General features: G+C 48.7%; 2 protein-coding genes across 9 annotated transcripts in view; one reads left to right on the top strand and one right to left on the bottom strand.

The window, feature by feature from the left end:
• Positions 1-2,723: 2,723 nt before the first annotated feature.
• Positions 2,724-26,415, top strand: PRKAA2 (protein kinase AMP-activated catalytic subunit alpha 2). Of its 3 annotated transcripts, XR_012764379.1 has the most exons (10): positions 2,724-2,877; positions 8,888-9,029; positions 11,097-11,190; positions 12,614-12,758; positions 13,660-13,747; positions 15,531-15,755; positions 17,114-17,618; positions 19,361-19,487; positions 20,421-24,709; positions 24,901-26,415. XR_012764379.1 is itself a non-coding variant. In XM_075424421.1 (9 exons), the coding sequence occupies exons 3-9, from the start codon at positions 11,131-11,133 to the stop codon at positions 20,657-20,659; spliced, it is 1,389 nt and encodes a 462-aa protein (XP_075280536.1). In that variant the 5' UTR covers positions 2,724-2,852; positions 8,888-9,029; positions 11,097-11,130; the 3' UTR covers positions 20,660-26,415. The 3 variants fall into 3 exon arrangements, 2 of the variants coding, with proteins under 2 accessions (XP_075280536.1, XP_075280535.1); XM_075424421.1 differs by having other exon boundaries at positions 2,724-2,852; positions 20,421-26,415; XM_075424420.1 differs by having other exon boundaries at positions 20,421-26,415.
• Positions 24,850-27,101, bottom strand: part of FYB2 (FYN binding protein 2) — a 29,397-nt gene continuing 27,145 nt past the window's right edge. For all 6 annotated transcript variants that reach the window (XM_075424417.1, XM_075424414.1, XM_075424415.1 and 3 more), the window contains one exon: positions 24,850-27,101. In XM_075424417.1, coding sequence (XP_075280532.1) covers positions 27,083-27,101 — 19 coding nt within the window. In that variant the 3' untranslated portion in view covers positions 24,850-27,082.

The following is a 27,101-nucleotide window of genomic DNA, read 5'->3' as shown; positions in this document are numbered from 1 at the left end:
CCTAGCACACAGCTCTCTGAGCTGAGGAGCAGCTCCTGCTTTGCCTGGTCTCTGGTCTGGAGATGCAGAGGTCCCAAGACAGCAGTCACAAGGGTCCCGTCACCCAGGCGAGAGGCAGCTGAGGCCATGGGACTGCAAAGCAGGGAGACCTTCACCTTATAGCAGACACCCGCATCAGCTGCCTGCCAGCCTCAGTTGCTGTGCAGCGTGGCAAGGGCTTTTTCTGGGGGGTTGCAGTTGTCTTCTGAGTAAAAAGGGAAATCTTCATCACAGAGAAGAGCTGGGATCACTAAATGGGTGTTTCCTTCAGGATAGGGTTTTCTTCTCCCCAAAGTACATTTCTAATGAGACGTTCTAGCAAGAAGCAGCCCACTTAGAGCAGCCGTTTTATTATTTAATATACAACATCCCCTTACCAGACTGCAGGCTGTCCCAGGACTGAACTGCTAAGGAATGAATAATGCTATCCTCATTAGGACGAGTTGTTAGCTCTTGAGAAACAGCAGCTGACATCGCTGCCAAGGCATGGAGATGGTTTCAGCTGGCTGTGCTGGTTGCTGCTGTAGTGATATTTCCTTCCCTGTGCATGTGCTTTGCTCCTTCGTATTAACACAGCTACGGACCCACAGGAAGGCTCCCGCGGCTGCTTTGCCAAGGGAGAACTGCTCATCCACCATCACACCCCGGCGCACTGCGCAGCGGCTGCTAGCAGTAGGTAGCACCACCATCACCCCAAGTTCAGCCCTTCCCAACCACACACATGAACTTACTGGCACACACTAGGTCTTCACTTCTCCCAGCCTGCAGTCCAGGGTGAAGGACAGCAAGGAGATATCCATGAGTACCACCTCCCTTCCTCAGCATGCAGGACCCAGGGCCTGGCAACACCCCACCAGGCAGGTCCTGACACCTGCTGCCCACCTCACAACCACCCTTCTCTTCTCCACAACACTTTCTTTCTCCCCCTTCAGCCCACTACCCAACCACTCCAACACAAACCTCCACCCCTTCCTCCCTCCACCCCACCTGCCCATGCTCTTTCATGCCCATCAGTCGCTTCCACCCATCCACGCCTTGTCCCCCAGCCCAAGCTACGGCTGGGCCTCGCAGGGTGCGTGTGGGGCCATGCTTCCCACCCCACAGCACATCCCTCTGTGGAGATGTGCTCCACAGACCTAACACAACTTCCCCGGCTGGTGTCAGCCCAAGCAAAGTGTCACCAAAAGGAGGGATCAATCCAAGGAAGGCACAAGGTAAGGAGGGTGCACCCCAAGGACAGTGTCACCCAAGGGTGAGTGTCGCTACAAGGAGGGTACCACTCTCAGGCACCTGCTCTCCATGGAGAGTACCACCTCCAAGCAGGTGCACCCCAGAGAGGGTGCAACCTCCTTCATTGGTTGACATCGCCCTTTTCTTGGGAGGGTTCAACCCAGGTAAGGTGCACTGCAAACAGGGTGCATCCCAAGAAGAGCGTCACCCTCAGGCAGCTGCGCCATGCAGGCAACCGTCACTCCAAGGAGGGTGCCACTAGCTGACAGATGCACCCTCTGACTGGTGCCATCCCAAGCCAGATACACCACAACAAGGGTGCACCTTCCCTTAGGTGCAAGGAGAGTCCCAAGGAGAGTGTTCCCATCAAGCGGGTGCACCCAAAGGAGGGTGCACACTAAAGATGGTGTCACTCCAAGGAAGGTGTTGCTCCCGGGTGGGTGCATGGCAGGGAGGTTGTACCCCGAGGATGGTGTCACTCCAACGAAGGTTGCACTCCCTGGAGGGTGCACCCCAAGGAAGGTGCACCCTAAGGGTGGTGTCACTCCAAGCAAGGTGTCGCCCCCAGGCAGGTGCATGGCAGGGGGGGTATACTCTGAGGATTGTGTCACTCCAAGGAAGGTGTCACTCCTGCATGGGTGCACCCCAAGGAAGGTATACCCTAAGGGTGGTGTCACTCCAACGAAGGTGTTGCTCCTGGGCAGGTGCACCCCAAGAAAGGTGTACCCTAAGGGTGGTGTCACTCCAAGGAAGGTGTTGCTCCCGGGCAGGTGCATGGCAGGGGGGTGTACCCTAAGGGTGGTGTCACTCCAAGGAAGGTGTCACTCCCGGGCGGGTGCACCCCAAGGAAGGTGTACCCTAAGGGTGCCGTCACTCCAACGAAGGTGTTGCTCCCGGGCAGGTGCATGGCAGGGGGGTGTACCCTAAGGGTGGTGTCACTCCAAGGATGGTGTCACTCCTGGGCAGGTGCACCCCAAGGATGGTGTACCCTAAGGGTGCTGTCACTCCAGTGAAGGTGTTGCTCCTGGGTGAGTGCATGGCATGGAGGGTGTACACCCAAGTACATCATCACCCAGGGAAGGTGTCACCCCTGGGCAGGTGCATGGCAGAGGGGTGTACCCCAACCACAGCATCACCCAGGGACAGAGTCACCCCCAGGCAGGTGCATGGCAGGGGTGTGTACCCCAACCACAGCATCACCCAGAGAAGCTGTCGCCCCCAGGCAGGTGCATGGCGGGGGGGTGTACCCCAACCACAGCATCACCCAAGGCGGCTGTCACCCCCAGGCAGGTGCACCCCGAGGAGCGTGGGACCCACACAGGGAGCACCAGCAGCAGGGCACGCCCCGCCGAGGCTGTCACCCCAGGCAGGTGCCGCCCTGAAGGAGTGTCACCCCACGGAGGTCTTCCCCCCCCTACCCCCCCGGCCCCTCCCCGCCTCCCGCGCTCCCGCCCGCCGCGCCGCGCCGCGCCGGGCCGGCCCTGTGCATTGTGGTCCGCCGGCGTGGGGCGAAGATGGCCGAGAAGCAGAAACACGACGGGCGGGTGAAGATCGGTCACTACGTGCTGGGAGACACGCTGGGGGTCGGCACCTTCGGCAAAGTCAAGAGCTGAGTAACGCGGCCGCGGGGAGGGGGCCGGGCTGCCAACACCCCCCCCCCCCATCCCCAAGTTAACGCGGGCCTCCGTTAGCTCGGCGGAGCTCCCCCGCCGCGCAGCATCCCCGGGGGGCGGCGGGGCGGGGGGTGGGAGCTGCCCCCCTTCTCAGGGAAAGGGATAAGGGGGGGCTGCAGACCGCGCTGCAGCCTCCCAGCAGCACCCACCAAAAACTTTCCTCCCGGACTAGGGGGGGGAAGGCGGTGGGCGCTGCCGGGCATCCTTCCCCCCCTCGCCGTGCCGAGCCTGCAGTCCCCCTCCTCTTTCCGCCCCCAAGGCGCTTGGCAGCCCCGGGAGGGGTTGCTGCCGCCCCCCCCCTGCACCTCGCCCAGGGGAACGGGGTCCCGTAGCGGGCAGGGATTGGGGGGGGGGGTCGGGGAGAGGGGGGTTTCCTCCGTCGTTCCTGCCGGAGTGGTCAGCCCGCATCGCGCAGGCTTTACCTGCCTGTGAGGTTTCCCTATACCTGTGTTTCTCTTCCCTGTGAATTCTGCCATTACATGCGTATTTTATCTTTTAATCAAGGTATTAAAAAAAAAACAACCAAGCAAAACCCTACGGAATTTGTCTCTAAGCACAGTGAAGAGCTGTGATTCCCGGTTGGCAATGGGTTTAGCTCCAGCGGCTGCCCCGCTCGGGGTCCCCGGCACCGCGGTGCTGCGATGGGCCCGCGCTCGGCCACCGGAGTTTTAAAATAAACCAAAACTGGCGGCGCGGGAAAGAAACCACCCCAACCACCCGAGCTAAATCCACCTGTGACCGTTAATCAGGCCCCTAAAAATATACTGCTGTGTTTAATCCCAAACCACAAATTTACTGGCTGAAGAATTATCAGAAGAAATACTTCCACTCATGTATGCCAGCAGACCTCAAAAAGTGCTCCAAAGGCACGGTTTTTTTCTTGCAGAGCAAATTAAACCTGCCAACAATAGCCTTTTTTTCCTTAATTACCTTTCAGGAGTAACTAGCACAAACATCCCCCACCCCACATATGACCCGACTTTGGTAAAAACTGACAGTTTCCAAAGAAACATTTTGAATAACATAAAGAAATTTCCTAGCTCAGAATCCTTTATGGGTCAATAGTATCCTTTATTTATTTATTTATCTATTTATTTATTTATCTCCTTAATATTTTGTCTGCAACCGACAGGTGAAATTTGGAGTTGAGATGGGAAACCGAGATGAAGAAACTAGATCTGCTATTTATACAGAATTACAGCATTTTAATCAAGTGAGCTTTAGGAAAAATGGTATTCGCTCTGTTTAGCAAGAAACATGAGAAAAGCAAAGAGATTTTTGCCTGAATTGGTTTAAGCTTTGAGTATATTGTGTATAAAATTGCCTTTTTTTGCTATGAAGGCGGGCGCCATTGGTGACATTTCTTGTTGCTGATGCGTTGTCTTCAAACTCTGCCTTGCACAGGACTTTGTAGGAGACACTTTTTCCTGCCTTACTCCTTAAGGTTAAGAAATCATAATTTACAATTGTGAAGGATTACAATTATTAAGGAAATTTTAAAAATGACAGCGAAAGGAAGGATTTAGTGATGATGGGGTACTAACCAGAGCTCGAATTTGTGGCTGGAGCTGAGTAGTTGCTCTGAGCCATCAGAAACCAGAAATATGGCAGAAAAATGTCCCTGCTGCCCTGTTGGGATAATCATTCTGGCTCAGCACCACCTGGGTCGTTGGTGAACTGATAGTCCTAAAAATCAGCTAAGTGCTGCAAGAGGTGTTTGGTTTTAAGCTCATTCAGTTCCTGGACCTTGTGTATAGAAAGACCATATGAGGCAAAGAGGGGAGCATATAGTTGGTAGATGAAAGCAGGATTTTGTTGATATTATTGAAATTCCAGCTGGAAATGGTGATTAAAATGTGGCGTTTTTTACAAGAGAAGAAGGTGGCGGGAGTTAACGTGGTGGGTGTGAATGTGGTGGATGGATAAGAGGTCTCATGCCAAGGGTCAATGTTACTAGACGGAATTATGCCAAATACAGGGAGAGCTGGTAGTAGTTACTTTCCCTGTCCTCCAGGCCAAAGATAAGATTAATTTGCAGGAAACAGAACTATGGAAATTATTTGGAATTTTGAGTTTAGTGAAGCAATGAAGGGAGGAGGTGGCATGTACAAATTGCTGCGGTGTTTGTCCTGGGCACGTCCCACCTGCGGGTCCCTAAAGAGCTCTCCGGTGACCGCAGCCCTCGCACAACGAGGTTCACGGTGGTTGCGGCTTAGAGAGCTTCAATTAAAATCCGGTGGAGTAACACAAATATTTTTCCATGCGGTGCCACGCACCACGTCCCCGGTGGCCACTTGGTGGTTTCTTCCCCACGCTTTTTGGCCACCGAGGTGATCAGTTTGTGGTCCCTCAAGGAGCGGCAGTGCTTGGGTTATGTTTGTGTTGGTTTCGATGGCACCTCCGTGGGCTCGAGTCGGGGTCAGGTCCCAGTTTCCCAGGCACTGCACCATTGCCGCTGAAGGACAAACCTTGCGTTGGAGGGAAGATAAACGAAAGGAGACTGAACAGATGAGGGAAAGGGAAAGAAAGGATGATACAACACACAAGCAAGTGGCACTGGGGCAGAATTAATACAGCGTTGCTAAATATACGCTTTGGGTGGATTTCGTTTTTAACTTTGGGCTAATATAAGGGCCGGCAGAGCTGATAGGAAGGGATTTTTCTCACCCCTCCCTGAACTTTTACATTCTCCTGAAGCATTTGCGAAAATGTTAACTGCTGGTGCTACCTCAGCTGCGTCAAACACGCACCCAGAGGTGGGCTTCATAGGTACCGGCTGCAAAAGAACATGCTGTCAAGGGGTTTTAATGAACATCTCAGCTTATGTAGGATAATCACTATTACTCCTTATTTTTTCCTCATAGAAAAATAACTAAATTAGAATGATCCTCTTTCAGAGACTATTTACATTGTATCTCTTCCCTTCTTTCCTCGATGGCATCTGATGCTGAAGCGTTCTGGTGCCCAGGCAGTCGCACGTCCGAGCAGATGGGGTAGCAGCTAAGGACACTCACACCGTGTCCCGTTCGGTGCCGTTTTCTGGAGTTTAGGGTCAGCCAGGGGGGTTCTGTGGCACAGTGTGCAATGCTGCTCCTCGTCTCAGTGTCAAATCCATCTCCTCTGCTCACCCCAACAGCGCCCTGGTTGCTGGGTTTAAGCTGCGGCGGAGCTTACCTGAGTGCTTGTCGCTGAAAAACAAGACATATGGCTCCTTGCTAACACTGCTGCTCAGCCCTCCCTCCTCCCCCTGGGCTTTTAATCTGGGGAGGTGTTGAGAGAGAAGGAGGTGGCTTCCTCACCACCACCCCCCGAGACCACCATTGTCCATCCTTGGGGCGAGGAGAGGACAAACCCGTTGGAGACGAGCTGCACAAGCATCCCGTTCCGTGCCCGCGGGAGGCATGGGACCTGCCGCTGCTCCTCATCCTGGGGCTGGATCGTCCCACCAGCGTGTTCCGGCACGTGGGGACAGAGATAGCGACTCAGTGAGCAGAGGGAAGGTTGTCCTTGCTGCCCCATGTCAAAATTCCCACGTCTCCAGGATGCAGCCGGAGAGACCTGAAAAGCTTAGAAGTCTCCCAGCACATAGCAAATTATGCTCTCTCTTTGTCTTTGTCTCTCAAGGCGTTGGAGTAGGCTTAACAAGCCACTGGGGACTGAAACAATAATATCTCTGTATCTAATGCTTACTGTAAGCAAAAGATGGATTACAAAATAGACTGTTTATTTTTAATTATTAATGTGTTTGAGCTAGCAAACTGTCGCAGAGTTACACATTGTTTGTCATGGGTGGAAAGGAGATGAACTATTTGGCAATGGTATTAAAAACAATAATTATTCATTGTGGGGCATGGCCATTTTTTTTCCCCAAATGTATAATAACAATTTTTCAAAGCATATACTTGGTAAGGTCAGGAAGGGTTCTCGTGAAACAAAGGATGGCAGAGATCAGGGCTTTTTTCCTAGTTCAACGATAAATTTCTTTGCTTTGCTGTTCCTCATGGACGCTTAGTGCGTTATAATCCATTAACGGAGCTGAATGAATCAAGGGCAGCCTTCAAAGTACAGCTTCTCATGCTCCCAGGAAAGAGAAAGCAAGGTGCTATAGTTGACCAAATCAAATGCTGCTGGGAGAAGTCTTGATCTCAAAGTCGTCTGCTGAAGTTGTCTTACACCCCTCTGCCATGCCTTGCCCAGCCTCCTCGGTGCAACGTACACCGTGACAACCGTGGCAAAGAGAGATCGGTGCCCTTTGTAAGGCTACTTACTGTTGGCACAGCTCGGGGACAATTTCTTGCGGTGGCTGAAGAGGCTGTACCCCGGTCCCCTTGCAAGCCCCAGTAAGGCTGAGGCGTGCCTTGGCAGCCCTTGCACACACGCTGCTTTGCAGAGCCTTGCTCCAGCAAAGCCTCCCTGCCATGGGGCAGCCCCAGCACTGCTCTGCTCTCCTCTCCCCAGGGATGCACAGGGAAAATGCCTCCTCCGACTGTTTACGGCGCTTTCCATGCACCGCACGGGAGGAATGATCTGCCTTCTCCAGCCCTCGGCTAATCCCGAAATTGCATCTATACCGCGAAGCTTAGTTTATTTTCATTTCATCTAGTAGTTTTGAGTATTGCAAGGAATAAAATGGGCACGCGAAGTGGTGCTTTAATTTTCAAGGGCAGTAAAGTGTTTTATTTTTAGGATGCTCTTACTGAGGAAAGAATCTCTGGCAGGTCTTATCTGGTGGCTAATAATAGTGACCTGGCGTGCCCCGAGTGGTGCCGGCGCTGCCACCCTGCCCTTCTCCCGCCGTCTGCTCATGCCGTTTGCTTCTGATCAGCTCATTAGAGCCTCCAAAATTACAGAGTCTAATAATGTAATAACAAGGTTTGCTCATAATTATTAACTCTTTGCGCTCTGTGTTATTACTGGAAGGGTACGGTTCGTAATTAGAGAGCAGAAGTATTTACTGTAAGCAGGTTTTCTGTGCAGTCTTCAGAAAGCCATCCGTATGTCACCATTTTTAATAGCACGTTAGCAAATACTGAGAAGGGGTAGCTCATGGCCAGATATATAAATATCTGTTTATATCTAAAAATATATAAACATTCAGTTGACAGTTTTCAAGCAGTTTCTGCTGTTAACGTCAATATAAATCTTGCTTCCTAGGAGCTTTTTATTTTTTGCGTAGTCTGTTTGTTGATAGCAAATGGATCAAGTGCTGAGTTCATTTCACAGAACGATTAAGTTAGTGCAGTTCCCCCAGTGACAGTGGTGCTGCTCCAGTTTGTGGTTACTGTTTGTCCCTGTACACAGGAGATAAGCATCAGCATCTCAGTGCACCAAGTGCATGTCAGAACAACCTATATTGAAGTTGGTGTCTTTTCTAAAACCAGAATTTGCTCTTGCAGTACAGCAGTGTTCCTGCAGCTTGTCATCAAACCAAGAAGCACGCTTGAGAAAGTATAAATAGAAATTCATTTCAGTAACGCAAATCCCGCAGTCCTATTTTGGGCAGGGAAAATCCGTATATCATTTTTTGAAAAGAAGTGTGATGGTTTAGTTTTAAGACTGGGTTTATTAGGGATTTACTCAGCCAGCATGTTACGGTGGAGATTCTCCTCTGCCATTTAAATATCTCTGTTTCTGATTGATCTAGCTTTTACATGCTATAAATCCTTGCAAATTAGCTTTGAGAATGACCTCCCCCAGTAACTCACTCTATTTTATTTAGTTGAGTGTTTTTTGCAGAGATGTCCCTTGTCTTCTGTCTTTCGAGACTCCACTGGGAAAACAATGAAGTGAAGAGACAAAAACCAAGTTTAAAGTATTTCACCCGCTCATCTTTTGGTGTTTTCCCTCCAAGAGTTGCTTTTTGCTTATAAATCACAGTGTCCGAAATGGCTTGGATGAGTCTTGCCACGCTGTGTAGTGACTTTGCAATGCTCTCTTCCTAACAGTTGGCGAACACCAGCTGACGGGGCACAAAGTCGCAGTGAAAATACTCAACAGACAGAAAATACGCAGCCTGGATGTGGTTGGGAAGATCAAACGAGAAATTCAAAACCTTAAACTCTTCCGGCACCCTCACATTATCAAACTGTAAGTAGCCTTTCTGCCATTTGTTCAGCTTACTCCTCCGTCTGCAAAGACGTTGCATACACAGTTGAAAGGATTTGGAGTAGCAGAAGACGTTGGGTGTGTGGCCAAGTTCAGGCATGGTGGAGCCAACCGTTGCTTTTCGAGAGTCTCCCACTAACTTACAGGGAGACACAGCTGACACTTTGTGGAATGATGGAAGATGCTTCTTCCGTTGGGAGTCTGGGTGACTGTAACAGCCCACAGACCAACGTCCCCGCATCGAGCTTCAGTCAGCTCAACGTGTCCAAGCTGTCCTCTCTTCCATGCACAGGCCATCATAAAGGTGCGTAGAGAGGGTCTGGGCTTTCCTGCGCTGGGATGCTATTCGGAGTCTTTTGTGATGACCCTCTCTGGGCTTGATATCTCCGGACTGGAGGCTGCTGAGAATCGTGCCTGAGGAACTGCAGCATGGTCAGGCTTGTAGAGTGAAGCTTTGGCCTGGAGTCAATAGGATTTGCGTTTTAATGGCCTGATTATCCAGAGCTTAAAGGAACATTTTTTTTTGCTTTAATTTATTTTTCAGACATAACTTTTCAAAGTTGCCACTCTGATGAACCTGAATTTAAGTTGTAAATCAGCACCTGCGCTCCAGCCTCTGGGATTCCTTCTCAATCCCCAGTTTGTGCAGCCAGTCCGCATTAATGAGGCACTCGATAATATCTTTGGCATTTCTATAAAAGAAAGCTGTTGAATGGTAACTGCAAGGATAAGTTGACATTTAGGTCAGCCTTTAAACTGGCATGAGATATAGCAAATACCTGGGACTTAGAGGCTAGGGAAAACAAATTCTCTCTACAGTTAAATAACTAACCATGCAGCAACTGTTGACTTTAGAGTAACTGCACAGTTCCATGGATTTATTGGAGAACAGATTGGTATTATTTCACGAAAAAGTCAGCAAGAGTCCTCAGCTGTGCACCCAGCATCCTGTAAGTGAAGTCCTGTTCACACATTTGTCAAACCATTAAAGCCTAAAAGTTTAACCCAGTTTAATAAGATCAGTGTCCTATGTTATATACTGCAATCCTGAAATACAGTGATAAAGAAAAGAGGTGAGGAGGGGACCACAGTACATAAACCTCCTCTTTCAATAGCTTTTTACATATGTATATAAAAGAAATAGTGGGACAATTAACAGTAACTTAGGTGTCTCAGGCCAAAGCACTGTAGCAAAGTTAAGTTGATCGTGTTGATCTTTATGGGACCATCACCTGTTCACTTGCTGATCTCTGAAAATTGTTTGAAATCTGTTTGCTTCAAATTACAGTCCATGGAAATTCAGCTGTTAAAAAAACCCAGCAAACAACAGCGTGTCTGACATAAACCCAAGGGGGTCTCAGCTGGTGCTGCTGTGACTTCGCGTAGCTGCATGGACCTTAGCTGCTCACTGGCAGTTCGTACCCGCTGGGACACTGAAATGCCTCTGCAGTGCTCGGGGATGGTTTTGAATGAAAATGGAGAATAAATTGGCCAGTTGAGGGTGATACTCTTGGGTTTTTTCCCCTGTTCTAGAATATAGAGGGATTTCATATTTGAAAAATAGCTGTGATCCTTTGGGGTGCTCGTCTGTGTTTCTATACCCTTCCAAAAGCAGCTCTCTCTAGTGTCTAAGCGTTCTTCTCTATCTCCTTTATCCTTGATGTGAGGGAAACCAAACAGACCCCCCTCCCAGCCCCCAGCGAATGAAGCCTTCGTTGCTAAAGCTGTTGTTGCAGATCTTAGCTAAAACAGAAATTTGAAAGTCAGGAGAATCCTGAATGTGATGGGATTGCCTGGCAGAGATTTCAGAGGATTATTTGAAAGCTTGAAGAAAAGTCATCGGTCTGTGAAAGAGATCCTTTCATAGAGAAGTGAAAGATTATACTTGAAATAAGAGATGGCTTTTCAGAAGTGGAAAGCAATTACAAATGCAAGATCCAAACAAATGCTTATTTGAAGGGCTGACATGAAACTAATAATCTGTTTAAAAGCCTTGCCCTCTTCTTAATCTTTTTTTTTTTTTTCCTAAAACCACTTGTGTTTTTGAAGGTACCAGGTCATCAGCACGCCAACGGACTTCTTCATGGTCATGGAATACGTATCTGGCGGTGAACTATTTGATTACATCTGTAAGCACGGACGGGTAAGTGCCAGCACGGTGTCAGCCCAAACACTTGTGTGGGAAGAGGATGGTGTTTAGAAGCAAGGCGACTGCTAAAGGGAACGCAGTTAAGGTTAAGGCCCAAAACAGAAGTTGTTTCACAGCAATCCCATCTGGAGTGTCTCGTACCCGGCTCGCACAAAAGTTGCGTGCGATTTTTTTGCAACGTTCTCTGATGTATTTCGATACGCAAACCAAAATATCCAAGGTAACATGCTGCTTAGTGGAAGTATTTGGAAAACTAGCATATTTTTATAGTTTTTAGCTAGGGGTTGCCTGTCAAAACCCCCACGGTTCAGCAGCAGATTTACATGTGTGCAGGGCACCGGAGGGGGAGAGCACTCAGTATGGTCTCAGTCCTGGTCGTTCACCTCCCCCTCGGCTCCACGTCAGGCTTTTTGAAGACTTTTTAAGGATGTGGCTTATCTGAACATTTCCAAATGCCAGTAATCCTGTGGGGTATAAATCACCTGGGGTGTAGGTGGAGCCCATGAAATGTGAGGTTATGGTTAGAAAGAAAATCACTAGTGTCTGCCCCGTGGACATCCTTGTGGGCAGGGAGCAATCACAGGGCAAGAAGATGACAGTGGGCTGAAGTGGACATCCCGAATAAGGCTTCGGGTGAGGGGTCAGCCCAGCAGACATTTTCTCTCTGTACTGCAAAAAGCCAATAGATTTACAATAAATTGGTTTAGATTAGTACACCGGTCGGTGGCGCGAAGTCCATTTACTTTTCTACCTACAGTTCTGATTTCCAGCCCGCTTTACCCAGTTTGATCTTTTCGATCTTTTCAGTGACTGGTTTGGATCCTTTCTGAACTTTTGCATTCAGAAACTAAATTTGTCAGGAAGAGAGTCTTTAGGAAGTCATCTGTAAAAATAATCAGTCTCCTTGTCATTTTAAACATAATTTCTGTAATATACCTTATATAGCTTTATAATTAACACAGCTATACAGCTAATATAGCTATATAGCTAGTTAAAATCATCACAGTATTCCACCTTTAGCTTTTTTTTCCCAAAGCTGTCTGTCCATGAGGAATTGCTCCCTGCAGCATCCTCTGGGGTGTTCTGTCCAGCCTTGATCTGCATGTGCTGTATGGCGGAACTGGTCCCCTTGGCACAGGAGGCCATTGCCTCATAGGTGCCACCAAGAAGTTCTCCTCGATAGCTCAGCTAAATTTAGGGTTCTAATTTCATCTTGGGGCTAGGTCATTTGCAAACACTAGCACATTATAAAGTGGCAAGAGGGGGAGTCTGCTTTATTTGCTGCTTCTGGTCACCAGCACGCTGTGATTTTTCTCTCCGCACCCGGGAGCGTTTTGGCTCCTTGCTAAGTCAAACCTTCCCTTGCCAGCTCCTCACGCAGACCAGCCTTCAGGACTATTTCCCCTTGCACCCGCAGGTTGAAGAGGCAGAAGCTCGACGCCTTTTCCAGCAGATTCTCTCTGCGGTGGATTACTGCCACAGGCACATGGTTGTCCACCGAGACCTGAAACCAGAGAACGTGCTGCTGGACGCGCACATGAATGCAAAGATAGCTGATTTTGGTATGTGACCCCAGCAGCATTCCAGAAACGCAGCCAGCTCCGCGGCGCTTGCTGGAGCGTGTCCGTGTAGCACGCCTTACAAAACCCAGAGCCTGTTTTCCTAACCACCAGCAGTTGCTCTACCTGAAAAGCCCACAGTTATAAACACCGGCCTTTTTGCAAAAGCAGGGGTTACTTATTGTAGGCTGCTTCCGTACTGGCATTAAGAATGGAGCAGCAAGGTAATTTGCAAATCTTCGCTCTGTTTTAGTATAATCACCTAATATAAAGATTTAGCTCATTTATGTTCGAGGCAGGCGCAGTGCAGCTGATTCCAGGGTGAGCTGGCTGCGTGTGTTTATTTTCATGCATGTTCGCCGTACGTTTGGCCTTGTGCTCTCGGCCTCACTTCACTTTACAAACGAGCAGTTACAGGAGTCTGTAAGTGACGTTACCGACTGAAATGTATTGAAATAGCTGGGCTGCCAGCTCGGTCCCGAGGAGTCCTTTCTAGCAGTGATAAATCCTTCTGAGGATTTACAGATTTCACAACGCCGCATAATTCCCATATAAAGTAAGTGCTCTGGGGTGAATTATGCTTCTTTTCCTCTGTGCTCTGGGATTTGCAACTTAGAGAAGCAAAATTAGCCTGGAGTGAATATTCCTTGGTTGGATGTGAAAATAATAATAATAAATAATAATAAATAATGAGAAATAATAAAAAATAATAAAAATAAAAAATAATTATTAATCATAATAAGTTGCAAACCAGCTCAAAGGAGTCTATCCAAATTATGTCAACAGTTCCTCTGCAAATTTGCCCCTCCACTTGCTGTGCCTCTCCTCCTCTGTGCAGCGCAGAGTCCTCTGTGGCTGGACCTTCACATCAAACATCAGTATGTAGTAAACATGTTGTTTTTAGGCTTGTCCAACATGATGTCAGATGGCGAATTTCTGCGCACGAGCTGTGGTTCCCCAAATTATGCAGCCCCTGAAGTCATCTCTGGAAGGTAGGACATGCCACTTCTCATCAAAGCCTATGTGAGTACATGGTCTTTAAATTTGTTCTTGGGATTGGAAACAGATTTGCACGTTTAGGAAAAGCAGCTGAATCATTTCAGCCTGTAATTTATGTTTGGGTGAATCTACTGGCAAAAATCTGAACGTTTTCTTGGTTATTACGTTTCTCAATAGCTGTAACGGCAAACCATGTTTTGCTAAAGATGTTTACTTTGGAGGAATTATTAATAGCAGATGTTGGCTGTTTATATTGCTAATTAAAGAGAGTGAAAATTACTCTTTGGATGCAAATACTGCGGTTTCAGATGGAAAGGCTTTTCCAGGCCACCTCGTTCTCTCCTGCCCACCTATAATATAAAACACGGTGTTAATGAGGAAAACCATTCACTAACAGAAGAATTGGGAAGATCTTTAATCACTTCCCTACGCTGTTGAACTCTTGTATTGGAAATACTTGTCTTCTATTTCCTTAAGCTAGGGTTTTTGTTCGTGACAGTAGGTTCAGCCATCATAACTTTGTTTTGAACTGATGAATTGATAAACCTCCAGAGTGGTTGCATCTCTCACTGTGCAACATCTGTACAACACATGGCATGTTGAACGCACTCTGCAAGGTTGGATGGGGCTTTGCCCTGTTGATACAGAGGTGTTACCTCCTATATTTTACCGCCAGGAACCTAAGTTACGTGGAATATACTCATTTCCCTAACTCTCTCTGTAATAGCATAGCAAAGGTTGCAGATGCAGATAATAAAATTTTCAGTCCTCTGTATGGTCCTTCAGACTGCCCGTCTCCTTATGATCTGCCCCATATTTTTTAATCACCCTTTGCCTGAGCAAAACGGGCAAGGGGCAATGGGCACAAACTGAAGCAGAGGGAGTTCCAGCTGAAACTGAGGAAGAACTTCTTCACTCTGAGGGTGATGGAGCCCTGGCCCAGGCTGCCCAGGGAGGTTGTGGAGTCTCCTTCTCTGGAGATATTCAAGACCTGCCTGGACAAGGTCCTGTGCAGCCTGCTCTGGGTGACCCTGCTTTGGCAGGGGGGTTGGACTAGATGACCCACAGAGGTCCCTTCCAACCCTGACCATTTTGGGATTCTGTGATTCTGTTTCATGCAGAGATTTCTCTATTTCCATTTCAGCCTCTGTATTTCGGTAGGATTTCGCAGCCTGAGGGTAGGCACTGCTTCCCAAAATCTCTAAGAAAACATCAGTTGTAACAAAAAGACGTAAACAAACTGAGCAAGCAAGCAGCAGCAAACCCCATATATTTGGGGCGTCTTGACTTGGTGATGCCAGGGAGCACATTAGCAGCTTGTCGGAAGCGGGAGCACTTGCATACCAGCACACAAACTTCAGCCGAAAATAAACGCTCAGAGATAGAGTATCTGCTGCTGTTCAGTCTGCCTCGCTGAATGAACAGAAATTGCTGGCTGAAACCTTGGGGTGAAAAAGTGAAGAACCTGGCAGAGCTCTTGGAAATGTGGGGCTGGCTTTTTGGAGGGTCTGGCGGAGGCAGGGATGTACACGGCCGTCCGGAGGAGCGTGGGTGGCCCACGCCAGCGCTGCCGTGTCTTTTCCCCTTGCCCTTGGGTGATTTTGGCGTAGGCAGGTTTGGCTGGGGGCATCCGCATGAGCAGCCCTGGGGGGGGCTGCAGCTCTGGCCCCCATGGAGCTGGCAGTGGGTCCCCAGCTCGCCCAGTGGGACCTGCACCCTAACTAAGGAGAGGAGGATGGGGGGTGACACCTTCCTCCTGCCCTTGCCTTCTTGCAGGCTGTACGCCGGCCCCGAGGTGGACATCTGGAGCTGCGGCGTTATCCTCTACGCCCTTCTCTGCGGCACTCTGCCTTTCGACGACGAGCACGTCCCCACCCTCTTCAAGAAGATCCGGGGAGGTGTGTTTTACATCCCCGAATACCTCAACCGCTCCGTTGCCACTCTCCTCATGCACATGCTGCAGGTTGACCCCCTCAAGCGAGCAACCATCAAGGACATCAGGTCAGCCCAGGTGGGATGGGGTGGGCTGGCTGCGTCTGGGGGCCTCTGGTGTACCCGTGGCTGTCCTGGGGGTCACCTGCTGGCAGGCAGGCAGCGTGGTTGGCAGGAGTAGTCAGTTAATCCAGCTGGGTTTTGTCCCAAGTGATTCAAGGAGCACTTCTGCACCCTTCGGTGCTGAGGGACAGGTGAGTGTTGCCGGCTGGCAGCAGGTGGTGATGAACAAAGTGATGCTTTTCTACATATTTTTATATATATATATAAAATGGTACTTTATGGCATTATAAAATAGCCTGGAAAGTCTCTTAATAGTGCTGAGCAAAACCACCTATATCTTGCAATAATCCTAAGAACTTAATACCCACCAGCCATTTTTCATTACTTTATTTCAAGACCACCTCCTTCTGGGTACCAGCTCAGAACGAGAGGATAATCATTGTACTTAGTGTCTGTCCAATAAAAAAAAAAGAGAAACACAAGAATTACGAACTGGATCCTTAAATGCCAGATATAGTTTAAATGTGAGCAAATGGTTCATCTTTAAATGCAGAGCCGTTTTCTTGTCTAGTCAGTGAGTGCGGTGCCCATGAACCTTTCACCTGCGTGCATCACTGTGGAAATTCAAGGAAAAGCAAACAACTGGGCTCTTAAGCAGATATGTGTGCCTTCAGAGATCATTAAAAGTCCATGGCTGATAGTAGGACTTCAAAATTCTCACCATTTGAGTCATTTTAGAAATGTTTTGTAAAACTGGAGCCCGATACACGTTTTATGATCTTTGTAGTAATCCTTACATCTAGCTGGTGTGCTAAGCGTATGCATAATGTTGCTAGGACTTACAGGAGCTCTCAGGCTTTTCATGAATTTGCAGTGGATGGCCTTAATTTTACCCTTCAAGTAAAACCAAGCGAAATGCCTTTTTTTTATTTCTTAAGTCGGTAGGACTGGAGGATTTAATGGCATGCTAGAGCAGCCATGCCATGTGGCGAGATTACAGTTGGTGCGTTGAACCTGGAGACAAAGCTCCCTGTGGCATTTAGCCACTTAATTATCATTGACTTCATTGTAAAGCAGTGGGAATCAGGTACCTGGATAGCTCTGATGCTCTGCATCTCTTAGCAGACCCACGCTAATGAAAAAGCGTGAGCGTCTGGTGAGTGCTGAGGTCTTACTTCAGAGCCAGGCGAGCAAGGAGCTTTGCTTGCAGAGTGTCATCGCTGTTGCTATACTGGGGGGACCGTGCAGGGCTGGGTTGAGCTCCCCAGTCTGCAGCTGAGGATTAGTCTTGGTTAGACGAAGCGGTGGTTGCCTCAGCTTGCCTTGCACAGAGCTGACGGCAGCTCCTCTCTGCCTTTCCCCAGGGAACATGAGTGGTTTAAGGAGGAGCTGCCCAGTTACCTGTTCCCGGAGGACCCTTCCTACGATGCCACCGTCATCGACGACGACGCGGTTCGGGAAGTTTGTGAAAAGTTTGAATGCACGGAGTCGGAGGTGATGAACAGCCTGTACAGTGGTGACCCTCAGGACCAGCTGGCGGTGGCTTACCACCTCGTCATCGACAACCGGAGGATCATGAACCAAGCCAGCGAGTTCTACCTCGCCTCCAGCCCCCCCACCGGCTCCTTCATGGACGACAGCGCCATGCACATCCCTCCCGGGGTGAAGCCGCATCCCGAGCGGATGCCGCCGTTGATAGCGGACAGCCCCAAAGCGCGGTGTCCTTTGGATGCCCTCAACACCACGAAGCCAAAACCCCTGACTGTCAAAAAGGCCAAGTGGCACCTGGGAATCCGCAGCCAGAGCAAACCCTATGACATTATGGCGGAGGTCTACCGTGCTATGAAACAGCTGGACTTCGAGTGGAAGGTAGGGGGTCCTGGTGCTTCGTGGTGGTGGCTTCCAAGGGTCATTTCATGAGCTGGATTGCCCAGGGATGTTAATAAGTACAGCCTCAACTGTTTCCAAACAAATACACCTTGCGATCATCCCTGCTATTTCTCATTTATTCAGCCATGCTGAATTAAGATGCAAGCTGGGTTTCAGTATCTGTGGTGTTTATTTATGGCGTGAAAGAAGAGTTTTCTTTCTGAATGCTCTAAGCTTCTGGCTGGAAAGATGATTCTGCCTCGTTGAGCTGCAGGAATAAGAGAAGAACTGGTCACATTTCTAATTTTAGCGGCTAATTCCTTGCGAGGCGATCTCGAGTGCTCCTGAGAAAAGTAACTCTCATTATTTCTGCTTGGGTTCTAGCAGTCGTGTGTGCTGAAGTGGCATGACGTGCATCTTCTTCAGGGATGCATAGGTGAGGGGCAAGGGGATGGTGGAGACAGGAGTTTGTAGTGTTGATGTGGTGGCGTTTTCCTTGATGGAGACGGGGTGGTGCTTGCGGACCAGATGCGCTTCGACACGCTCACTGCTTCCCCGGTTTAGGGCTCAGCTCCTTGAAGCTTGATTTAAACGCAGATGACATTTTAGTTGACTGCATGCACTTCAGATATTTCTTCAGAGCTACGCAGCATTTAGCCACAATCCTTTTCAAAGTCAGATTAATAAATCCCCAAGTTAGCCCTTAATATTTGCTGCTGGGCCCCATTCCCGAAATGTCGGAGCAGTCGCGGAGGTGAGCTCTCCTGACTCGTGGCCTTTCGCAGCAATCTCGTGCCAGCATCGGGAGCAAGGTAGGGAGAATTTCAGCCCAGATCTTCATCACCGGAGGAGATACCCTCCTCGCTCCAGGGCTGTGCAGTGTGAACGTCACTGTGCCGCATCCTAAAAGCCTCCTATGTCCTCCTTATTTTTGATAATATTACAGATTTAAAGCCAAGTAGTGCTCAGAAACCTGATTTCACTGCACCAGCCAGGAGATGGACTGTCTGCAGATGCATATGCCTCCACCAGCCAGACATTTGGCAGCTGCATGGTTTTACAGAGACTGAACAAACCTGACGTATTTCTGGTACAGCTTCACAAGTCAGCCCAACGTCTTCGTGTAGGCAGCGGAGCTTATTTCGTCCGAGGAGGTTTCACAATAGTCTTTCCCACCCTAAGAATAACTTCAGATGTGACTCTTCATCAGAATAGGCTTTTCCATCCGTGCAATCGCTTCGTAAATATAGCACAGAGGAAAGATACTGCAAATGAGATGCAGCAGATGGTGGGGTAGGAAGCGGCGAGAGAAAATACGCAGCTCAAGGCTGATTCAGGAATGCTGAATTTAGCTGTGCCGATGGGAGAGGTTGCTCTCCCCAGCTGCCCAGCCTGCCCTGGTGTCACGGGCATGGTCCTCGTGCGCGGGTCCAAGGGTGGGCTTTTTAGCTCACATGGCCGTTGCTGCTGGTAAGGGAGGAGCAAACATCGGTTTGGTTCTGGCAGATGGGTCACAACAGCTTCGTCTGCCAGCAGCTGGTGAATCAGAGCCCGGAGAAGCATTTTTAAAGGTAGGAGGAAACAGGGTATGAAGGCGTTTGCTTAATTTTGTAGGCATTGTTCTTTCTAGAAACGGCGTTTTTCTCAGAAGATGTCTTGCTAGTAGTAAGAAAAGAATAAGGAGAGACATGTTTGTCTTACTACCTTGAATCTTACTCCTGAAAGGAAGTTTCCCGTTGCAGGTGGTGAACTCCTACCATCTCAGAGTGCGCCACAAGAACCCGGTGACGGGCAATTACGTGAAGATGAGCCTGCAGCTCTACCAGGTTGATAACCGCAGCTATCTCCTGGACTTCAAAAGCATCGATGGTAAGTGGGGAACGGTGCAATATGGGATGTAAGAAGTGTTGTGGAGAGGGACTTGGGAGTGCTGGGGGACAAGCTAACCATGAGCCAGCAGTGCACACTCTTTGCCAAGAAGGCCAGTGGTCTCCTGGGGTGCATTAAGAGGAGTGTGGCCACCAGGTCGAGGGAGGTTCTCCTCCCCCCCTTACTCTGCCCTGGTGAGGCCCCATCTGGAGTACCCTGTTCCAGTTCAGGGTTTCCCGGATCAAGAAAGATGAGGAGATACTGGAGAGAGTCCAGCGGAGGGCTACGAGGATGATGAGGGGACTGGAGCATCTCTCCTACGAGGAAAAGCTGAGGGACCTGGACTTGTTTAGCCTGAAGAAGAGAAGGCTGAGAGGGGACCTTATAAATGCTTATAAATACCTGAAGGGTGGGTGTCAGGAAGATGGGGCCAGACTCTTTTCAGTGGTGCCCAGCGACAGGACAAGGGGCAACAGGCACAAACTGGAGCAGAGGAAGTTCCATCTGAACGTGAGGAAGAACTTCTTCCCTCTGAGGGTGACGGAGCCCTGGCACAGGCTGCCCGGAGGAGCTGTGGAGTCTCCTTCTCTGAAAACACTCAAAATCTGCCTGGGCAAGGTCCTGTGCAGGCTGCTGTAGGTGACCCTGCTTTGGCAGGGGGGTTGGACTAGATGACCCACAGAGGTCCCTTCCAACCCCGAACATTCTGTGATTCTCTGTAAACCACATATAATGACAAGTTTGGAAGTTTAAAAAAAAAAATTACAAAATCATTCTTTGCATTTCCAAATGCTTATACAGCTGTTTCAAGTCAGCGAAAGCCCTTTTGATCCATTTGTCTCCTCTGCTGTTCCTAGTTTCTTACCAAACATGCATTGCAGATGCCAAATTAATGCCACTTTTTCTTTTTTCTTTTTTTTTCTTGTATTCAAGATGACGTGATGGAGCAGAGGTCTGGCTCGTCCACGCCGCAGCGCTCCTGCTCCGCCGCCGGCTTGCAGCGTCCGAGGCTGAGCATCGACGCGGCCGCAGCCACCGAGTGCCAGTCGCTGATGGGCTCTCTGAGCGGCTCCTTCGTCGGCAGCATCCCCTCGGTGACGCCGCGCCTGGGCAGCCACACCATGGACTTCTTCGAGATGTGCGCCAGCCTGATCATGGCCCTGGCTCGCTGACGGGCGGCACCGAGGCACCGGTCCCTGCGCACTTGGTATTGCACTGTGAGGATCTGGTCTGACTTGTCCGTTCCTTGTTTCTTCTGCTTCGTTCCTCCTCCGCCGCCCCTCACCGCTCCGTAGCCTGCGACACAGAGCCAGTTCCAGACCCAAAACATACTCCCCTCTAACAAAGCACTGAGGAAATAAGAATAACTTCATTATTTCACTCGTTCTGCCGTGGTGAAATGCATCCAACGCCCTTTTTTTTTCCAGTGAACCGAATGGGAAATGTTGGCACGGCTGTAAAGTAGCAAACGTACTGCTGAGTTGTTTGGAAAACACGTCCCCCCTGGTTCCTCCTGAGTTAACGGAGCTGTGGCCAAGCTCTCTGCGATGTCGGTAGCGGGCGGTGAGGTTGATGTTGTGTCCCCGTTGCTGTGCAGAGCAGGGGCAGGATGGGCTGAGCCAGGTCAGAGAGGTCCACCGGGAGCTACGTGAAACGGAGCGGAGGGCTCATGGAGGAGCTCTGTGGCGTTCGCACGCAGGTGCCGGTGGGGTTGCCAGTCTGGCAACACTTTCCTCCTAAAACTAGCAGCTGCTTAGGTGCTTCTGCACTAGTGCAATATGCCATCCCTCCCCTCTGTTTCTTTGTCCCCCGCTAAAGACGGGGAGGGAAGGTGGGATGTGCTAAGGTCCCGTTGCAAACCTGCTGTGGGAAAGCCTCCACGTGTCAAGTCTTTGCAGAGGACTGACCCATAAGGTGCTTTATCTCCTCCTCCTGAGAGCCCCGGACAGCACTGACCCCCTCACCACGTTCAAAGGAGAAGGCTGCTTGCCTTTTTCCAACCTTTAATTGTCTCCTTCCTCCAGCCCGCTCACCTTCCCCTGCCTCACCGCCAGCTCCAGGGCCCTCATCCCAAGCAGGATTTGGATGAGCCACCCGAGAACCCGGCGCTTCGCCCACCACGCACCCAAGGGTGGGGATCATCACTGCCGGGCGAGAGCCGGCAGCATCGCACAGCTCTGGAGCATTTACCTCTCACCTTTCCCGTAGGAAGCCTCCGTCCATCATCACCACCCTAAAATCGCCGCTGCGTCTGCCTTCCCTGCTTTCCCCGCTCGCAGCTTCGTGCCGCCGGAGACTGGCTTTTCGTGCCGAAGGGCTCTCCCATCCCGCTGCTGCTCGCCGGGCTGGGACCTCCACTGCTCCACTGATCAGGCAGGGATATCCGAATTCGGAGTTCTGCTGTTTCTTTACTACTGGCTGTCTGAAGGATGGGATTTTATTTTTTAAGACAAACTGCGGGGATTTTTAAGGTTAAATTCTTGTTATTCAAGGGTAAACTCTAATGCATGTGTGACTTCTTTGTTTAAAAGAATTATTTTTTTTGATTACTTAGGCTTAATCTAACGGGCAGCGTTGGCATCTGCTTGGCTTTGCTGTGGTATTTAATTCCATTTACTTGATTGCAAAGGCACGTAATAGTCTAATCAGTCAAGGAACAAATGCTTTATGAAAACTTTGCCAAAAAAATCCTGGGTGGCTTTTTGTTGTTGTTGTTTTTTGGGGAGGTTTGCTTTAAGAAGCAAAGCAAAGGAGAACTGTTGCTGGTCCCAGGTATGCAGTCATTCAACTTCAAAAAAAAATTAATCCGTTTTTTTGATAGCTTCTTATGACCCGTTGAGGTTTTTTGCTAGGTTTTTTTGTACAGTTGCACTTTAATTTATACTTTCTGCAAGTTTCTATGAGAAGCAAGGGAGAGAACGACACACTAAGCCTTTTGTACTAATCATTATAGGCAATGAAGACAAATACGGGATATTTTTGCCATCTACTGGCAGTTAAGTGGACGTTTTCAGCTTGAAGTCCCTTTTATTTAAGAATACAAAATTGCCTTACTTTTGTTACAGATTACGCCTAGATTCTCACTAACGTGACTTTACACCTCCAGTTTTTCCAGAAGCCACACAAAGCAGAAAGCTTTAAAATAAAAAAAATCAGTTTTGCTGTTAAGTTCTCATACGCTAAATCCAGTGCAGCAGTGGCTGGATTATAAACCCGGCAGCAGAACAATTTTGTTTTTAAAAGAAACACTGGAAATATTTGTAGTACTCCTAGGTTTTGTAACAAGCTTTTTATTATATTATCATTATTAAATAAATACTCTAGGGTGGAGGATGGCTTTGGTACTGTGCCTGGAGGCTCTCAGATGATGTGCTGTGGTGTGAGCAGGTCATACCTGGCGAGAATGGAGAATCCAGACTCCTCCATGCAAAAAACAACCCCACCCCAGAGCCAAAGCTGAGCAGCACCCACCTCTTTAGCAGCTTTCAGATCAGTGCTCAGACACAAGTAAATGCTGAGCCACCAGCCCTAAACAGTTTCGGGTGCTGGAGATAAGCCCCTTTGGAAAGGGAGCAGGAGAGGGCAGCTGAGCAGCCGTAGGGACAGACATGAATTTCCATCTGGGAAATGGTTAGGAGTGTCCATATCCCCACTGTGAAATGTATTTGAAATGCGAAAGGCTGTTTAAATCATCACTCACAACTGAGCATCTTGCCAAGTCACTTGTCCTGGGAACATCTGTAGCCCCGTTGATAACGGCCTGGTGCATTAGATATGAACAGACGTATGTAGAAGTACAGATGTTTTGCCTTAAAATGAGACTTGTCCTCTGGGATTTCCTACCCAGCAGAACTAATAGAATTAAACAGCGGCGAATGCGGCAGCAGATGCCCTGGGGAGGAAATATTTGCGTCCTGGAGGTGAGTGGGATTTCTAGGTGGTAGAATAAGCCCTTGTGGCACTTGGCATCTTCTCCGACCCATGCAAACATTAACTGGTGTATGGCTCTGCAAAACCAGTCCTGCCTAGAAGGCCAGAAGAGTGGCTCAGTTTTCCATATAGAGAGAAAGATATCACAGAATCAGAATCACAGAAGCCCAGTATGGTAGGGATTGGAAGGGACCTCTGTGGATCATCTAGTCCAACCCCCCTGCCAAAGCAGGGTCACCTAGAGCAGGCTGCACAGGACCTTGTCCAAGAGGTGAAGCATCTGTCCTGCTCGACGTCAGCAGAGGCAGTGGGGCGAGTGGGACTGATGGAAGTACCTCCATGATGAACGTGTCGGATTAAACTGTCCATTACAGCCTTGCCCAAATCCATGCTGCATGTTGAAATATTCTGAGACATTTCACTTCTTTTTAAAATTTATTTTACCTTCAGACAGGCTGTTTTCTGGTTTCCAGCTGCAAAGAAGCTGCTGACCTCTGGTTACATTTTCCAGAGGAAAAGTTTAACTTTTACACTGTTACACTGTGGTCAGGTTTTTTTTTGAGTTATGCTGGTACATGCACAAGCATCAGGAAAAGCAGGGTAGACATATCTGAACTACGGAAACTTGAATTCCTCCAAGTGCAATTCTTCAAAAGCCACTGGACAGCTGTGCTTTGCAAGCCACAAACTCGCCCAAACTTTGCTTCAGCCCAAGGGGGAGAGACAAAATGCAGAGGATCGAGTTCAGTTAGGCTCCAGCATTAACCTCCGGCTCCTGGATGAGTTAATTCAGAAATAGCTTGTACTGCACTGGTTGGCAAATATATATATATATATAAAATATATATATAAAAAATATATATATAAAAATATATATATAAAAAATGTAGGTAGCATCCTTGTCATTGGCCTCTCGGTTTTATTTGCCCGGTGGGGTAGGTGAGTGCCCTGGACATCTGCCATCACACACACACTGATCCCGGCATGCGAGAGGACCCAGAGAAAGGGCATGGTATTTTTACACCCTCTTCTAGGTAAAGCCTGTGAGTAGGTTAGCTGACCCCGTCGGATCGGCACGGCCTCGGCTGGCGAAGGGCGGAGAGGTGGCCTCGGGAGCCACGAGCATCCCGCCCTCCCTCCCTCCCCGGCCAAAGCCCTGCTGCAGACGGGGTCTGGGGCCGTTTGATTTCCAGGAGTCAGAGCTGAGCAGGCGACGGCAGCGGGATGTTTTTTCCTCTTAACGGGTCAGAAGTGCATCTTCAGCGTGCGCGTCCAATTGAGCTTTTCATAAGGTGTGTAGAAGCACAGGGGTATGGGCAGCGTTGTGAAAAATGAACTGGTTAGTACCTGTTGTATATACATTTTTTGGTGTGATTATAATGCCATTCGTATTGGAATAGATGAGGTTCGAACAAAATAACCATTCTGTCTGCTCCTTTTCATTTTACTGCTCTTTATCATCAGTCGTCTTGTGTGCACCCAGACAGAAGGAAGAGAGACCCATGCGCGGGACATGAAATCGTGCCTTCGGCCTATTTTAGGACTGCTGGAAGTCGCAGCTTTATTTCAGGAGGGGCACAAATCCCTCCGGTTTATGCCGCATCCACCGGTGAGACATGCAGGCCGTGTTTCTAAATACTTGAAGTACCATTTTTTGGGCAGTTATTTGGCTTTACCTTTTTAGTAGCTGAGAGGAGAAGGGGAAGAAGAATCGCATCCATCCCTTCGGATGAGCCGAACAAATCCCCGCTCCAGCTCCTGCCGTATTTTACTGGAAAGTGTGAGGATCTGTTTTTGATTCAGGTGCATGATGTAATTCCTAGAGTCACCTTTCTTAAGGTCTTGCTTTGGTATGGGCTTTCCATTGGCTTTCTTAGCGCTTCCTATATATATTACTTTTCATCATTCACTTATTAAAAAAGCAGCAGCTTCCTGTCATTCAGAATTTCCAGTCTGCCTCTTGGACCTGAAGTTGATTCAGTCAGAGGCACCTCATGCCCGGGAGGTGAACTGGTTTTCGGAATTCCCACATCATCCCCATTGACCAAACACTGACTTTTGCTGAGAGCAAACCTGGTATTAGAGGTATTCGGTGCTCGTTTTGATCATCAGAGTTAGGAGAACTGGATGGTAAATCAGAGCTCGAGCTGCAAAGCACGGGTACACTGTCAGTGGTACAAAAAGTCGGTTTTCAACAAAAGCCTAGAAATTCCTGCTGAAGCTGCCTTAATTTAAAACTGAGAGTTCGTTTGTAAGACTCATCTCTCTGGGTTTGTTTCAAGTTTTGAAATAGTTTATTTATCGTCATCTCACAAAGCTGTGAAGTAGATGCCGTAGACACGGTGATATTTATTCTCGTTGCTGAAAGCATGTTCGTGTGTTCTGTGTCATGTTGTATTCGTTTTGTACCTCAACACATTTGTTGTTTTTTTTTCTTTTAGAGTGCAAAGCAAAACTGAATCCCAGGATAACTGTAGTGTCCATGGCCCAGCATCTCTGCGCAGACAAACCTCAGCTCTGTGAGAGATATGGACTGGACTAGCCCATTGCAATTTTTTGTTCTTGCTATAAAGAGTATTTATGAATTTTCTTTTGTTAAAATACTGAACTTTAAAAAGCTCTGAGGATAAGCATCCCTCCAAACATATCATTAACATGAGGCTCAGAAAAAAATACCGGACTCTATAACTACTCCATCCTTCTTGGCACTTTGTATTTTGTCAGCTGATGGACTGGACGAGGTTTTCTTTTCAGATTAATCGCTTTAGTACTTTCTGGGGCTAGCTGTTGTGGAAGGGCACAGAGCCTAGGTTCAGTTTTGTCCTTTGTGCAAGTAACTGTGCATTAGATAATCACAACGAAGCCTTTTACCTTCCATTTATGCTGTGGAAAGTGTTTCTCAGTGTACTGCACTGCATGTGATAGCTGTCTCCATGGTTGACATTTGCACTTTAATAAACTCAGAGATGAAAAGAGGCAAGAGCAACAAATCCTTAAAGGTTACTTCTCGCTTGGTCCATGTTTGCAGGCTGGGGTTGGCTGGTAGAGTTTCCCTCTGGAGATGCTCCTGGGACTCTGGAGATGCTCCTGGCACATCCCGGCTGCGGGGCCATGGATGCCCCCAGGGCTTGGGGGGGGGGGGGGTGGGGGGGGTGTGAAGGGGTATGGAGGGGAATTGAAATATAGACATGAATAACATAAACAGCTTCCCCGACCGAAATACATGCCAGGAGCCAGGCCCAAAGCTTTTCTTCTGTATTAACGTGCATCCCGCAGAGCTGATGGACTTGCGCTGACTCAGATCTCAACTCCATACACAAAAGCATGGAGAGAAGGATTTTAAAGATATTATGCAAAAACAACCTTTCTTTGTTGCAGGAAAGGTGCTTGGGGGAAGAACTGGGGACTTAGTTCTCACATGGCTGTGATGCAGAGAGGTGTAAATCCAGTGAAAGCACAAAGCTGCAGTGAGTGCTACAGTGTCATTGCTCTCCCCAGTCTCCCTTTTACACAATTTATGTGGCACAGAATTGGCTTCTAAGAAGTTTCAATTCTCCCTCCTTCAGCAGAGCAGAAGGGTTATCATGATGGGCTCCATTTTGAGAAGGAGTGTGGAGGATCAGAGTTTAGCATTCACGTGAGACTTACTTCAAGTTTTGATGTGTTTAGGATGTACCAGCAAGG

Source organism: Opisthocomus hoazin, chromosome 6 (genome assembly GCF_030867145.1).
Source record: "Opisthocomus hoazin isolate bOpiHoa1 chromosome 6, bOpiHoa1.hap1, whole genome shotgun sequence".
Taxonomy (NCBI): domain Eukaryota; kingdom Metazoa; phylum Chordata; class Aves; order Opisthocomiformes; family Opisthocomidae; genus Opisthocomus; species Opisthocomus hoazin.
The sequence above is the reverse complement of the archived record's forward strand: the minus strand, read 5'-3'. Positions and strand labels throughout refer to the sequence as shown.